The sequence below is a fragment of the Anabrus simplex genome, chromosome 3, assembly GCF_040414725.1.
Source record: "Anabrus simplex isolate iqAnaSimp1 chromosome 3, ASM4041472v1, whole genome shotgun sequence".
Classification (NCBI taxonomy): domain Eukaryota; kingdom Metazoa; phylum Arthropoda; class Insecta; order Orthoptera; family Tettigoniidae; genus Anabrus; species Anabrus simplex.
Window position 1 is genome coordinate 193,809,668 of NC_090267.1, and position 17,392 is coordinate 193,827,059.

A 17,392-nucleotide genomic window follows, 5' to 3' on the forward strand; every position below is an offset into this window, starting at 1 on the left:
AGGAATACTTTCTCCTTTTCTCTGTTTGCATTTTGCTGCAATATGTTCTTTTATATGACTCAGAAATGTTGTAAGTCTCTCTCTTTCATTAGGCATTTAGCGCGAACCATTTACGGTACTGAACACAAAGTTTAATCTCTAAGTGAGTAAAAAATTTACTGTAGGTGCTTCAGTGCCCTATAGTACCCTTTAGCTTTTTAGTGCCCTTTAGCTCTCTAGCCCATTTACCATTTATGAAAAACAGGAGAAAGTCATAAGATACTATGTCTAAGAGGAAGGTTTTTCTAGACTTTAGCGCTTTGCTGCCTGAACTATTGAGCCTAAGTCAGTCTAAACAGACTAGATATGCTGCTGTATCTCAACATCACCTTTGTCTGCCATTCTTAGATCAGCTTTTAGGCTGATGACCATGCAGTTTTCAAGACCCAAAAGACTTTGCCACCTCAGCTCTTCAACCTAAGTTAGTTTACACAGACTTGATATACTGTAATACTATGTTTTTACATCACCTTTGTCTCCCATTCTTAGATCAACTTTTAGGGTGATAACCATGCAGTTTTCAAGATTAAAAAGGTAGTGCTTTGCTTCCTAAGCTACTCGGCCTAGGTCTATATATAAACTTAATGTGCTGATATATTTTAATGACACCTCTGTCTGTCATTCTTAGATCAACCCTTTATGCTGATGACTATGCAGTTTTCAAGAGACATGGCTCTCAGCTAGACAGTTTTCAAATCCGGAAGATAGATGTTTATACCCTATTCAGAATTAGATAATATCGTATCTGTAGGCCCAGAGCTAAATACAAAACAATGAACTTTGTATATCCTGCCTCAGCAAATTCTTTCAAGGTTAATAAGCCGGCTCATAGATCAATTGCTTTGCTGAGAAGACAACCTCACACCTACCTTGCTCCACTCAGCCTTATCATCTGAAAATGATTTTATAAAGTGTACCATGTCAATATCTGTTAGGAGTTACAGATTCACTTGTGTGTATGCTATGTAACTTACTTCAAGAGCCCTAGCACAACTCTCCCTGAGTTTGTGTCATAAGAGCCAATATATTGCCCCTAGCCCCTAGACTGGACTAAGCTTGGGAGGAGAAGCTGGTTACAAGGATGAAGCCTAATACACATTAGCCCATAGCCCGGCTCCTTGAAGTTAGTCTCATAAAATCAATGTATAGCGGCCATCCTTCCTCAAAATCCGTAGTGGAGCTCTTTCCGGGTCAGTACAATAACAGCCCATGTATACGCAAGAGCCCCTACACTATACTGAAGTTAGGAAGGGTGTCTGGTTAGGAGAATGAAACCATCAAATTAGTGCAATATGCAAAAAGCCCTAGCATAGCTCTCCCCAAGTTAGTGCCATAAAAGCCCATGTATCACCATTAGCCCCTGTGTTAGACTAAAGTTAGGAAGGGCAGCTGGTTAGAAGGATGAGCACTAGCCCAGCTACTTAAAGTTAATCTCATATAACCAATGTACAGTGACCATCTTGGCTAGTAGCCCTTGCCTCAGTTTGCAAAAGTTAGGTTGATAAAACTAATGGGTCATAAGTTTCAAGTTGTAAACCTCTGAGGTAGCTCTCTCGAGTTAGGTTTATAAGGATAATGTATACCAACCATCTTGCCCAGTAGCCCTTGCCTCAGTCCCCGAACATTTGGCTGATAAAACTAATAGGTTATAAGTTACAAGTTGTGAGTCTGTGAGATAACTATCTAGAGTTTGGTACATAAGAATGAAATATGGCAACTATCTTGCCCAGTAGCCCTTGCCTCAGTTCCCGAAAGTTAGGCTGATAAAACTAATAGGTCATAAGTTACAAATTTTGAGCCCCTGAAGTAGTTCTCTAGTTAGGTCTATATGAAGGGAGTATACCAGCCATCTCAGATAGCAGCCCTTGCCTCATATCTTAATAGTTAGGCTGATAAGACTAATGGGTCTTAAGTTACAAGTTGTGAGCCCTTGGGGTAGCTCTCTAGTTAGGTCTATACGAACAGAGTAGCAGCCACCTTGCATAGCAGCCCTTGCCTCAGTTCTTGGAAATTAGGCTGATAACGTTAATAGGTTATAAGTTACAAGTTGTGAGCCTTTGAGGCACTTCTCCAAAGTTAGGCCTATAAGAACAATGTATCACCATAAGCTTGTGGCCCAGCTCCTTACAGTTAGTCTCAAATAACCAATCTTGCCTTGGGAGACCCTTGCACTAGGTAGTTGCGCACGTAGCCATCTTGCACATTAGCACTTTTGCCAACACCGTTCTTTTATCACTACTAGTGCAGAAAAACATCTCCATGCCCAACAGCATGTTGGGCATGCGCTGTTGGGCATGAGAAACATGCGAGAGCACTTTCCTGGGCCGTGGAGAAAAAGAAATTGCACCTTCTGTTCGGACAAAGTGGTAGTGAACATTTTAAGGCGTCATAGTTTTACAATGATCTTTGCAGTGCCTTAGAGCGAATATCCCGTTAGCAAGAAAAGCAATGAATCTTTTAAAACGTTTTTGGAACAGTCTACAAATCGGTACATTCCTGATGAGTCTACACTGCTATGAAGACATGATTGAGAAAATTCACTTCAAAATTGCGGATAAGTCAATTCTTGTGTCTGTTGATGAAATAAGTGATGAAGGGGGTTGCTCCATTGCAAATGTGATTGTTGGTAAGTTAGAGGAGGACAAGCCTGGGAAAATATTTCTCCTCGCAATGGACATCCTGGAGAAAGTAAATCACCAAATTATTTGCCAGCTGTTTTACAAAAGCCCTTTCTATTGTGGCCACAGGGAATAAAGCATGACAATGTTCTGCTTTTTCTTACTAACGCGGCACCATACACGGTAAAGGCAGGAAAGGCAATTAAAGCGTTTTATTCAAAGTTGGTTCATGTATTCTGCATCATGCATGCTATGCACTGAGTGAGTAGTCCAACTCGTTGGCTGAATGGTCAGCGTACTGGCCTTCGGTTCAGAGGGTCCCGGGTTCGATTTCCGGCCAGGTTGGGGATTTTAACCTTCATTGGTTAATTCCAAAGGCCCAGGGGCTGGGTGTTTTTGCTGTTCCCAACATTCCTGCAACTCACACACCACACATAACACTATCCTCCACCACAGTAACACGCAGTTACCTACACATGGCCGATGCTGCCCACCCTCATCGGAGGGTCTGCCTTACAAGGGCTGCACTCGGCTAGAAATAGCCACACGAAATTATTATTACTGAGTGGGTGAAGAAGTGTGAAAATGTTTTCCAGATATTGACAAACTAATGTCCAACGTTAAGAAAGTTTTCTTAGAATCCCCATCTAGAGTGCGTCATTTTTGTGAGAATGCTCCTGATATATCTCTACGTCCAGAACCAGTTCTGACACGGTGGAGTACTTGGTTAAGTGATTGCATGTATTACTGCAATCATTTTGACGTGATTAAATCTGTAATTAATAGCTAGGATAGGGAAATTTGTGCTTCCATTGCCATGTTGCAAGATCTAAAGGCTAAATCTCATTGGAGGGCAGTTTGGCATACATTAACAGTAATTTCTCTCATTTAGTGATATCCTTAAACCATCTTAGCCGGCCCCGTGATGTAGGGGTAGCATGCCTGCCTCTCGCCTAGAGGCCCTGGGTTCGATTCCCGGCCAAGTCAGGGATTTTTCTCTCGACCTGAGGGCTGGTTCGAGGTCCACTCAGCCTACGTGATTAGAATTGAGGAGCTATCTGACGGTGAGATGGTGGCCCTGGTCTCAAAAGCCCAGAATAACAGTCGAGAGGATGCTTCGTGCTGACCACACGGCCCCTCGTAATCTGCAAGCCTTCGGGATGAGCAGCGGTCACTGGGCAGGCCAAAGCCCTTTCGAGGGTGTTAAATGCTGTGGGGTTTGGTTTGGTTTGGTTAAACCATCGTGAAAAACGTAATGAAACCATTCATTCAATATTCTCTAAGGTGAGTGATGTACAGCAATAATTGGAAAAATGTGAATGTAAAATTGGAAAACTGTGAGCAAAAAAAAGAAATTAGTACATAAAAAATACACAAGGATATCAAATTATGTGCAAAATAAGTGGAATATTGAAAAGAGAAAATTTTGATACAAGTGTTTCTGAAGGGGAATTTTCCCTACGTCCTCACTTGCTTCAATTATGTTTCCGTTGATGTGGAAAGAAGTTTCTCAATGTTTCACAATGTACTTTCTGAAAACCGATGATCTTTTACATCTAGAAATCTGGAGATGACTATTGTGATATACCGCAATGCCAACTGAGGCTATGTTTTAAGACCATCTTTAAAACCACTGTGTTTCAAGTACGTTGTTCTACACGCGATATGGCTGAAGATGGCCTTTAAATAGGTTGAAACTAGTTCCACTAAATGTTTATTTAACAAATACCATTTAATTTGTATTGAAAAGGTGGATTTAACTCACTTATTATTTTAATTTGGTTTAATCAAAGTTCAATAAGGACCCATAAAGTGAAATTCCTTTCTCTAGATAGAATTTTGTATGTAAAAATCCACTTGGGATAAATCAGGTGATTAAGGAGAACATCCCAATATATCTTCTGGGAGAGAGTGATACGGATATAGATAAAATCTCTGACACTATTCTGCTGAGAGTAGTCTTCATCTCAGCACAGATCATAAAGGCAAGATACAACATTGTCTCACTGCTTCATTAAGTGGTAGTTATGGTAGTTGCATCTATTAAAAATGGACTTGATAAAATTTTCTCTAGGAAGAGAGACTACACAAGAGAGATTCCACAGTGAAGTAACTTCTTGTTCCATTATGTAAGGACTTTCCTTCATCCAGAACACTAGCGTAGCCAGAGGAGGGGGACCGCCTCCCCCCAAAAAATGTTTCCTGAAACTAGAGTGAGGATCAGCTATTGTTTTATGTACAGTACGAACAACTTAAAAACTTACGCCAAAATCTTAAATTAATATAGCGACAAAGAATCTATTAGCAAGGCTCAGTAGTGCTATACGTAATTCTCCAAATTTGTACAGCTTGAATGAAAGGAAAACACTTAGGATTGTGATGCGCAGGGATATTTCCCTGTAGAGGCCTCAGTATTAAGAATATAACCGTGTGTTGACAAATGTCAAGAGATGAGGAAAAGGGCAATTAGCAAGGGATTATTCAGTAGGGGGCCAGAATGTGACCACCGAGGTAACGGGGACCACGGCCAGAAACAGTTGCAAGCTTACAACTTCGTGTCAGCTTTTGCATCACTTATAGGAAACAACAATGTCCTAGGGATCCTGGGGTTGTTCCGTGGTTGAGAGATGTGGTGTGTTTAAGTTGGAGCATTGGAAAGACTGTGACAGGATTGTGAGCTGCACATTAGTTCCTCATTTTGTACCATATAAGTAAATTTTTTTGAAGATAGACTGTTCTGTCATAAAGAAGTCAAAACTATGTGCATCCTCTGTAAGTTATGAAAAGTTCTCTTTATTCTAACTGTAGCAAGACAGATTACAGATGCGTGCCTATATTCAATAGGTAGGCCTATATATTTTGTTAAATGCCCGGGGACTGATTGGAACCTCAAATGGCACCATCAAATGTGCAGATAACTATTTTGTAATTAGCAGGCATGATAACTCAGTTCCAATGGTTCTATCTCCTCATCAAGATGGCTGAGGCTAGAATCGCAGTAGATGCATGAAACATTTTTAAAAATGGAAAGTCACGTTCTATTGATTCCGATTCTACTTAAAACACTAGATCCCGTCCCTTATCATCCTTTAGTACTTTTGAGCCATAACCGCATCATTTATGGTGGTGTATTTTGAGTATCCAACCATTCTTTGGGCTTACCTTGTACCTTAAATGGTGAGTAGATGCACTGGCGTACCCACAAAATAATTTCAGTGGATGGGGTATAAGTCCAGGCCAGTAGCGTGGATACAACTTTTCCTTGGAAGAGGTTGTGGAAAGATTTTTTATTTTTTATTTAGAATTTTATTTACGTTGCACTGTAGGTCTTATGGCAACGATGGGAAAGGAAAAGGCTAGGAGTGGGACGGAAGCAGCCATGGCCTTAATTACGGTACAGCCCGAGCATTTGCCAGGTGTGAAAATGGGAAACCATGGAAAACCATCTTTAGGGCTGCCGACAGTGGGGTTTGAACCCACTATCTCCCGGATGCAAGCTCACAGCTGTGCACCCCTAACCGCATGGCCAACTCACCCAGTGGGTATGAAAAGAAAGCCGGTCCTACCGAGTGCGATGATGGATCTTCCGTAGATATTGATGGTTCTGATTGTTACCATGTAATTATATCCAACAATCGAAATCATAGCTTCTGTACTCTTAACATAAACTGGCTGCATTATTGAAACTTTTCATAAAATTGATAATATCGTTCTTCGTTTGTGAGGAGGTAGAATCTTCAATTTATTCGTCTCCTTAAAAAAGGGAACCACTTTGGTACTATGCACCGTGAAGATGACTACTTTATTGCACCCACAAACAAGGCTGTATCTCCCCCACCCCATGACTTTCTTAACTCCTTCAGTGCCAGGAATTTAATGCAGGATGCCTTAAGTCAAATTCTAAAATAAGGAGACCTAAAAGTAAATAGCCGGCTCTGTGGTGTAGGGGTAGTGTGTCTGCCTCTTACCGGAGGTCCCGGCTTCAATTTCCAGCTAGGTCAGGGATTTTTACCTGGATCTGAGGGCTGGTTCGAGGTACACTCAGCCCACGTGCTTATAATTTAGGAGCTATCTGATAGTGAGATGGCGGCCCTGGTCTAGAAAGCCAAGAATAATGGCGGAGAGGATTCGTTGTGCTGACCACACGACACCTCGAAATCTGCAGGCATTCGGGTTGAATAGCGGTCGCTTGATAGGTGATGGCCCTTCGTGGCTGTTACGCGATGGAGTTTGGTTTGGAAAAATAAACAGAGAAGGAAGGGACATCTCTGCAAGGCTCTTTAGCTTCCAGGTAGTTCTTTCGCCCAGTCTCGTGCATTTAGGACAGTTGGAAAATGTATGCCTTAATAAATGCTTCTCATAAAACCTTTGTAAAAATACTAACTCCATCTATTTATAACGATAATCACAAACATCTCCTTTTCTGGTGCTCAGTTGGTTGAGTCGCTGTCCTTCTGCGTCCAAGTTCGCAGGTTCAAATCCCGGTTAGGGTCGATAGCCCTTAAAGCGGTGTTGAAATGGCAACAGATCCATGTCGTTGGTTTCTGGCACGTTAATAAAAATTATACATACGAATATTAGTGTCACAAAACTGTAACTTGATACTACTATATTCTGTATCCCAGGCTTGCAAGGGAACTAATAGGACAAGGTAAACCCTACCTAGCGTATGTTGTAACGTGTATTTTTCTTTACCAATTAACAAAATATCTATCCCCATACCCATTACATCTATATACAGTGAAACCTCGGAATGTGATTAACTTGATCTATGAGTGTTTTGCAACAGAGCAAATATTTTAAATAAATTGTAACTTGATAAGCGAGTGAGGTTCTGCAATACGAGCGTCACGTGTGCCTACGTTTTCGCCTCTTCTGTGCCTTTGCTGAATGGATGAATAAGGTCTTTGGTCCTGTAGTGAAGAAATACCTTTCAGAAAATAATCTGCCTCTCAAAGTCTTGTTGGTTATGGACAATGCTCCAGCTCATCCTCGAGGCCTTGAGACCGTAAGGACGACTTACTGGAGGAATTCAAGTTCGTTAATGTTAAGTTCCTTCCTCCCAACACTACTCCACTAACCCAGCCTATGGATCAGCAAGTCATTTTGAATTTCAAGAAGCTATACACCAAAGCACTATTTCAGCGATGCTTCGAAGTGACCGAAGGAACTAACCTTACTCTCCGAGAGTTTGGGAGAAACCATTTCCCCATTGCCTGAAGATCATCGATAAAGCCTGGGATGGAGTCACCAAGAGAACTGTCACTTCCGCTTGGGGAAAGCTGTGGTCTGACTGTGTTCTCGGATGTGACTTTGAGGGGATTGTTGGTGACAATGAGCCGCCGATTGTCGATGAAATTGTGTCCTTAGGGAAGACCATGGGGCTGGAGGTAAATGACGTGGGCATTCAAGAGCTGGTGAAAGAACATAGCCAGGAACTGACCACCAACGAACTGATGGACCTGTATCGTGATAAACAGGAGGAGGTTATGGAGGAGATATTGTCCGGGGAAGAGGAGGAGGAAAAGTCAATGGAATTTCCCACTTCAAACTGAGATTGGAGAGAAGTGCAAAATGTGGGAAATGGTGCACAATTTGGTAGAAAAACACCACCCGAATAAGGGTGTATCAGTGCGAATGATGAATCAGTTCAATGACAATGCAATGTCCCATTTTCATGAAATCCTCAAAAAGAGGCAAAAGCAACAGTCATTGGACAGGTTCCTTGTTAAAGTTGCACAAAAAGAAAACAATTCCAGTGAGCTAACAGACAGAAGTGATCGTGTTAGTGAAATTCGTGCTACAAAGTAACTTTTCTCATACCATCTCAAACACATATTTTTTTGTTTTCAGAAAATCCCAATAGGAAGGGTGAAAAAGGCATTGAATGCCTTTAATGAGGATACTTATATCTCAGAAACTGAAGATATTACAGACCTGAAAATTGGTATTTGGGATCTCCTTTAAAAATAAAGAAACACATATTTTTTTGTTTTTGGAAAATCGAATTAATGGGGGGTGCGGGTGGAAAGGGGGTGAATTTTAAAATGAGTGCATATATATATATATATCCCAAAACTTTTAAAGTGTACAGATGTAAAAATTGGTATTTAGAATCCCCTTTAAAAATAAAGAAACACATAATTTTTGGTTTTGGAAAATCCCTATAGGAGGGGTGAAAAAGGGTGAAAAAGGGTGAAAAAGGGGTTGAATGCCTTAACTGAGGATACTTATATCTCAGAAACAGAAGATATTACAGACCAAAAAATTGGTGTTTGGGATCTCCTTTGAAAATAAAGAAACGCATATTTTTATGTGTTTGGAAAATCCAATTAATGGGGGTTAAACAGGAGTGAAAAATTGAGGTGAATTTTTAGAAAGACTATATCTACAGTATATGTCAGAAACGTAAAATGTTGCAGACGTAAAAATTGGTATTTGGAATCTCCTGTAAAAGTAGAAACATAGGTGATTTGTTTTTTGGAAACTCCACTTAAGGGGAACTAAAAAGGGGGTGAAATTTTAAAGTGAGCATTTCTACAGTATATCTCGAAACCTTAACATGTTACCGAAGTGAAAAATAGTATTTTTTTAACTCTATTAAAAACAAGGAAAGATGTATTTTTTGTTTTCTGAAAAAACACTTGGGTCGAAGGGTAAAAGTGACTGAAAATGGGGTTGAATTGTTTTAATTAGAATACTGATATTTAAAAGCTGAAGATGTTACAGATGTGAAATTTGGTATTTCGAATCTTCTTTAAAAATAAATGAATATATATTTTTTGTTTTTGGAAATCCACCTAAAGGGGGCAGGGAAATTGAAAAATTAGTTGAATTATTTGTATGAGGATACTATTATCTCAAAAACGAAAGATTTTGCAGACGTGAACATTGGTATTTGGATCTCCTTTAAAAACAAAGAAAAAAGCATTTTTGGGGGAAATCATCTTGGAGGTGGGGGTGAAAAGGAGTTGAATTCCTTTTATGAGAACACATATCTCATAAACTGAAGATGTTAGAGTCATGATAATTGGTATTTAGAAGATCCTTTACTATTAAAGAAACAAGTATTTTGTAAATGGGAAATGTGAAAGGAAGTGGAAAAAAAGTGAATTCTTTTTATGGGGATACTTATATCTCAGAACTGAAGGTAACAGACATGAACATTGGTATTTGGAATCTCCTTTAAACATAAAGAAACACACCTTCTTTTTTGGGGGGGCAGGGGTAAATCAACTTAATGGCGGTGGGGTGAAAAAGGAGTTGAGACCAATTGATTTTACTGTTCATAATGTACTTATTCTGATCATAAACTGATCATTTTTAATCTTTCCTGGGTTCGTTTTTAAGAACCATCTTTTCCTTTGGAGAACATAAAGTTAGATTACAGTAGATTCTCCTGGCATATAAATAAAAATTTAAACAAATTTGAAATAAATGATAGGAATGATATTGACCATGCAATTGTTCAGCTCTATAATAAGGTCAATAATGCACGGAAGTATATCGTTCATGTCGCCAGAAATTTCATAAATTTGCCTACGACGATGGTGCTGGTCACATTATCAGCAATGACAATGGCTGCAGATGTAATTTACCACCAAGTAGCGGTCTTGCATCCTGCTGTGGGTTCCAGACCATCAATAATAATAATAATAATAATAATAATAATAATAATAATAATAATAATAATAATAATAATAATAATAATAACAACAACCTAAATTCAACTAATATCACCCACCCTAACAATAATAATGTTCTGGACCACCGTCAAAATGTGCGGACTGCACTGGAAATGGGTACTGGCCGGGTAATGACTACGACTGCAGTCCGGCCATGGATTCAGTACCGCCAAGGCACCCAAGACGACACCATGCCGGATCTCCTCAAGGATTTGATCCACATTAAAAATGCTTGTAGGAAAAGATGGCAAAGATTTACGGACTCAACTGACTGAGTGGAATACCTGGACCTAGCCTGGGAAGTATGAAATCGATTGTTGGAAAGAAAGATTGAGAAATGGGAGGAACTTTGCTGTAATCTCTCAGAAAAGGAGTCAGATCACACCAATTTTGGCGGATTCTCTCAGAAAACGAGTTAGATTGCGAATTTTGGCAGATTATATATAAAATGTTAAGCATTCAATTATAAATTTCATTATAATACTGTAGCAAAGCATGGGTATCTTGCTAGTTCTATATATTCATTCGTTCATATCATTTTTGCCCTTATGGACAGTGTTTGAACTTGAATATCTCATGATGACACAATTTTCACTTCTTTCCCTTCTTCCTCTTCTCTTCCCAAAATCTCTTCATCCATTGGTTGTGTTCCTGTTTCCTTTGTTCTGTCCACAATATTTCTGTCTTCTTCTCATTTACTATAAATTTTGTATTCCTAATTTTGTTTCTGAATTCTTTTCTATCTCCTATCGTTTGCCAGTTGATTCAGGCCTGCCTTAAGTCTTCCTCTATTTCATGATACCAATTTGTTTACTTGCTTGAATTGTTTACTACATCAAAGATTTTCTTTGTAAGTCTGTTGTTGTCCATTCTCTGTATGTGCCCATAGAAAGTTAGTCTGCATTTCCTGATCATGTCTGTGAGTCTGTCAGTGTGCTGGTACAGCTCTTCGGTAGGTCGTTTCATCCATATGCCATCTCTGTGTATTGGTCCAAATATTTTTCTGAGAATTTTACGTTCTATTTTTTCTGTCTCTATGATGCCTGATGTTCCAATTGCGGTCATTTCTGATGCATACAATGCTTCCGGTAATACGACTGTGCTGTAGTGTCTAAGTTTGGCCTGTCTTGATATGCTTTTCTTATTATAATGTGACCATGTGAGTTTGTATGCTTTCTGGAGTTTTCCCGTTCATTCTAGATTAGACGCCTTGTTTGATCCTCCTATTTGTATGCATTCCCCTAAATATTTAAATTTTTCAACTCTTTTTACGAATCCATATACAGTATGCATGGTGTTCACATTGTTGTTCTGTCGTTCCATGTATTGGGTCTTCTCGTAAGATATCTGTAGACCTGTTTTGGCAGCTATTTCATGCAAGCATTCCAGTGCTTCCTTTGCCTCCTGTGTATTATTGCTGCGTATGGCTATGTCATCTGCAAATGCCAGACATTTTATGATGGTTTTTGTTTCACCTGTTCTTCCCAGCTGTATTCCTTTAATTTATTCCTCCCACTCCTTGATAATTTTGTTTAACATCATGTTGAACAAGATTGGTGAGAGCCCGTCTCCTTGTCGGACACCTGTGTATATCTAGAAGGGTTCCGAAATTTCTCACATGAACTTGATCTTGGAGGTGTGGGAAATATTCAATAAATTTCCAATTTCTTTGCAAACATTTAAGAAAAGGCTAGAAAAACAACAGATAGGGAATTTGCCACCTGGGTGACTGCCCTAACTTCAGATCAGTAGTGATTGATTGATTGATTGATTGATTGATTGATTGATTGATTGATTGATTGATTGATTGATTGATTGATTGATTGATTGAAGGTAACTACAGTGTTTCTTGCTTGTCTGACTTTCAAAAGTGTTCTCTTACCGGGCGAGTTGGCCGTGCGTGTAGAGGCGCGCGGCTGTGTGTTTGCATCCGGGAGATAGTAGGTTCGAATCCCACTATCGGCAGTCCTGAAAATGGTTTTCCGTGGTTTCCCATTTTCACACCAGGCAAATGCTGGGGCTGTACCTTAATTAAGGCCATGGCCGCTTCCTTCCAGCTCCTAGGCCTTTCCTATCCCATCGTCGCCATAAGACCTATCTGTGTCGGTGCAACGTAAAGCCCATAGCAAAAAAAAAAAAAGTGTTCTCAAGTTCCAGATCTGTTCGATGCGTGATCTCCCTTTTCTGAAGCCTGCCTGGTATTTCCTTATTTGTGGATCTGCTTGTGGTTCTAGCCTGTTTAATAGCACCTTAGAGAAAATTTTGTACGCAACTGGTACCAGTGAAATACCTCTCTAATTATTTGGATCTGCCTTATCACCCTTTTTATGTAATGGATGGATTAATGCACATTTCCATTCCTCTGTGATCCAAATTTCTGTGATAATCTTATGGATCTTTTTGGTGATGTTTTCATCTTGGAGCTTCCAGATCTCAGCGATAATACAAACCTCTTCTGCTGCTCTGTTATTTTTCATTTGTTTTATGATTTCCTCTATCTCTTCTATTGTGGGTGGATTAGAATCGGGGTTGGATGTAGTTCTTTGGAATGTTAGTTTTTCTGTGGATTTCTTGCAATTAACAAGTTTAGCAAAGTAATGATTGAGAATTTTACAGTTTTCTTTCATGTTTGTTTCCAGGGATCCATCGGTTCTTTGGAAGCAGAGGCTAGGAGGTTAATAGCCCTTAATATTTTCTTTCAAAGTCTTGTAAAAATTTCTTGTATTATTTCTCTTGAAATTTTCCTCAATTTCTTTTAGCCTGTTATTGTCGTATGCTCGTTTTTCTCTTCTGATTTCCTTTGATGATTGTTTCTGAACTAAGTAAAATTCCTCCATGTTTTTAATGTTCTGTTACTGCTGAACTTATCCCATGCTTGTTTTCTTCTCTCAATGGCTTGATCACAAATTATGTTCCACCGTCTATGTTTTCGTTTTCTAGGAGGTTGTCCCCAGCGCATTGCCTTCTGAATTGCCTTTGCAAGATCTGTCCAAGTGTCTGTTGAATGCCTATGAATTTCTTCAACGATTTTATCCCTGTTTATCTTCAAGTATTTGGATCAGGTTTGATTATTTTGTTTTGCGCTGTCTATTTCTGTCCTGGGATTGGCCTAATCTTAACTTGTAGTAAATAATGATCAGACTTGAAGAATCCTTTATGCGTTCTGACATTTAAAATTTCCCGCATATTTTTCTTGGAAATGGCCACATGGTCAATCTGGAATTCTTCCCACACTGTGTTGGGTGCTTTCCATGTCTTGGCTTTTGAAAATGCGTAGACATTTGACGTTAAAATTTTGACAATATTTAATGAGGTGTTCCCCATTTTTATTTGTGCAAATGTGTGCCGGGTACGGGCCTGTTATTTGTCTGTATTTTCTCTCCTTACCTAACTGCGCATTGAAGTCTCCCATTAAAATTTTCACATGTCTTTCTGGTTCGTTGTTGGTTACTTCTTCCACGTCTTCCGAGAGGTCTTCAATTTCTTGTAGCTTGTTTCTGTTATAGTCATTTGCAGGTGCATGTGCATTGATAATTGTGTATGCTTTATTACCTGATTTGAAGGAGAGTGTGGAGATATGTTCTGATATGGAATTGAAGTCTATGATGTTTTCCATGACTGATTTGTGTACTGCAAATCCTGTACCAAACAATGATGGTGTGCCTCTTCTGACAGCAGGTTTACCTTTGCAAATCCTGTAATTTTCTGTGTCAAAATGGTTTTCATCTATGAAGCGTGTCTCTTGAATGGCAAGAATTTTGATGTGAAATTTTTCAAGCATGTCTGTGAGTTGTTTTAGTTTTCCAAGTTTGAAGAGAATGTTTGCATTGAGAGTGCCAATGTAGTGTTTGCAAAGAGATTTTGAGAAGCTCTGACTCTTCTCCTCATGACGTTCCTGGTCCCCCAGAATCCGATGACCAGGAAAGTCCAGTGTGTTGACTGGGGCCTGGGGTAGCGGATTTCTTTCCTTTTGTTCCATCATGATTACTTCAAGTTGAAGTTGGTTGTGGTGATCTTTAATAAAGATCACGGTTATTACAGACTTGATTGTTGAGATCAAGCCATATTTCACTGTCGCACCAACTAGGTGAACAGACACTAGTGGATTTCTTGTTGTTGTGTGTTTGGTCCGCGAGAGCTATTTTATTTTGCTCAAGTCCGCTGGCAAGCCGTGAGGACTCCCCTATCCACCCACTGGGATGCGCCACGTCAGAATATCACCTCTTCGCCTGCTATGACACCGTAGTAGGTTCGTGGGGTTCTATATATATATGTTGCATGTGTGTGTGTGTGTATTTCTTTGCTACATTATTCGTATAAAATGTCACTTCTTTATAGCTAATCACATGACCATTATTACAATAAAATTACCGTATTTATTCTAAACCAGAATATTGCATCTTTACTCAAACTATATATTCTTGCGTTCATTTTACTTGTACTCAGAATATATGAAATGTTGCAGTTATGTTGGGATGGGAATAATGGAGGTTGGCTGGGAGGGCGGGGTTGTCATCCAAGGAGTCCGGACATGCCAGGAGTTTTTACAAATGTACTTTTATTAAGCATTTTATACATAATATATAAGTACGGTATATAAGTATTATTAGCTTCCGAAATCTGCATGAATCCACCACTCTTACTTGGATCCAAGGACACTCATTTCCTTTTTAGGTATTTTATACTACCTAAACTCTGGACGTTTGGACACCTATCAAAATAAAATTCTGGATGAAGAACTACCCTAATGCCACCTCCCAAACTGAAATCCTGGCTATGCTACTGATCCAGTACACACAGTTTTGTCAATTAACAGTGCCAGTAGGTTTAAAAGAGGCTTTACCAAACCAAGCAATTAAATATGAACAATATTATTTTCCTCATGGTTGGAGCTTTTTGGACCATACCAGAAAAATGTTACATATATCTTTGAACCTAAACCTCAAAGATATTTTGAACTATCACATACATTATCTTCAATGCAAATCGAAGGCATATTACATTGACTTATTGGTACCCTAGCTCAATACCAATGGCTGGTTCGATGTGTTAAGAGCATTTAAACATTTAATTTCTATGTTGTAATTCAGGAAATATATTAATAAAACACTATAAGACATTGATTTTGGTGAGTGAACAAACCAGCATTCAAGATTTCTCAGTACAGAACCAGACAGAGTACACGATCTTGTCTCCATCTCAAAATCTTATTTTTGAAATGTCTTAATATTGAACTAGTCCACCTGGTAGCCATTTTTGTTAAGGTGTCAAGTCTATATGGTCTGACACCGTGCTTAACTAGTTCGAGTCCCGTCGGCTGTAAAAACTTTCACCATCAGAATGTTATCCGACAAGGTAGGAGAGGTGGTGGTACACAATTTCTAATCACTCGATTGCATGTCAAAAGGCTGGATTCAATTCCAAACCTCTCCCCACTGTTCATATGGAGTGAGGGCGTATGATGCTGTTGATGGTAATTCATCCATCAGATGGATATGTTAAGCCTTGAACAGACCCCTTGGTGCTATTCGACAGGAGTAAGCTATGTGCAGGCACCGGGTTTCACTCTCTCTCCCTTCCTACTACCATTCATTTCATCTCACTAACTCGTCTGATGATGCTGATGTCAGGAAGGGCATCTAGTCGTAAAAACTTGCTACAAAGATTCACCTCACTTCATACTCAATCCCATAGAGAAACAGGACAAGGGTTGTACATACATATATATTCAACTAAGGCAGCAATACGTTGGTATAGCACTAACTGAAACATTCTACCTAAGCAACTTAGGAACTTCACTAAAATACCTTCAAAATGTGTATTTTGTGGGGTATAAGAACAAATTTTCATTCTCCACATTCTGTTTTTCCCACAGCAACTGACAGACATCTGCATCAATGTAACAGAGAGTGCTAACATTCTAACAGATGGTTGCCTGAAAGCAGCCGATGAAGCTCATGATGACAACATCAGAGAACAATTTCGGCTTTGTCTCAAAAGTATTGCTGCAGCAGTAAATACCTTCTGTGGAAGTGTCAAGTTTCTCAAGGACCGTCCAACAGAACTCAACTACAGGGCTTGCCAGGTATTTCCTATCATATTGACATAAAAACGTGGTAACAAATCAAAAAACTTCAAGGGTAAACAAATTGCTGAATATGGGGGACCCCACATCTTGTACTGGATGCATACAGTTAAACTTAACTTCTAAACTGCCACTGATCAAACTTTGCTCTCTTCTGATCTATGAAGACATTCTATCAATACATTAGTCAGATTCCATCAATTCAAAAATAAGTTTATTTGTTATCCATGGGAAGTGTTATATTTATTAAAATTTCAATGACACCCTTTTATTGTGCTGACAAAATTAGACTGAAAACTTGGTACTTTTTTTTTTCCATTAATCTCTCATGCAATATTCACAACTAAAACTACCTACTTATTCTTTCAGGTATTTGGTGAATCCCTGACTACTACCTGTAATGCTCTTGCTGTGTTTGCAACCCAAGATTCTCAGTTAACTGGTTCTGGAGCTGCCTTAAGTCAAGCAGGACGTGAGACACTACATGGAGTGCTAAGTGGCTGTATGGGGGTAGCCTCACCATGTGTATTAGTGTGTTCTGCCATACATGACCTTGCCATGTGGGGCACTTTGGGAAGACATGACACAAATGACAAGGTAGCTACTAAAGTGCAACAATGTCATGCAGCAATTCTGCGTAGTGCAGCTAGACTTGCCCAGGCACTAGGAAGCAGCGAGCACTGACAGATATTAAGAAAGCTTGTTACCCTTATAAATGTAGATACTTCCAAAAGAGAAAGAATAAATACCTCACATTTGCATCATTTCTGTTCTGATTTAGAGAAAATATGACAACATACCCCAGTACTATCCTCTTAACTCTACTACATAAGTATTATTCAGTGACTGCATGAAATAAATTATTATTATTATTATTATTATTATTATTATTATTATTATTATTTATTTTCCACTAATTGTAGTTACAATTTAGGGATGGTGAATGGAGAAAGGGCATAGCCCCA

The 17,392-nt window shown here is 39.2% G+C and overlaps 1 protein-coding gene across 1 annotated transcript in view; it reads left to right on the forward strand.

Annotated features, from left to right (window-relative positions):
* Positions 1 to 17,111, forward strand: part of LOC136866729 (talin rod domain-containing protein 1-like) — a 125,367-nt gene extending 108,256 nt beyond the window's left edge. The window contains exons 5-6 of the mRNA XM_067143839.2: positions 16,218 to 16,427; positions 16,797 to 17,111. Of these exons, the coding sequence (XP_066999940.2) occupies positions 16,218 to 16,427; positions 16,797 to 17,111 (525 nt within the window). The remainder of the gene's footprint in view (positions 1 to 16,217; positions 16,428 to 16,796) is intronic.
* Positions 17,112 to 17,392: the final 281 nt, after the last annotated feature.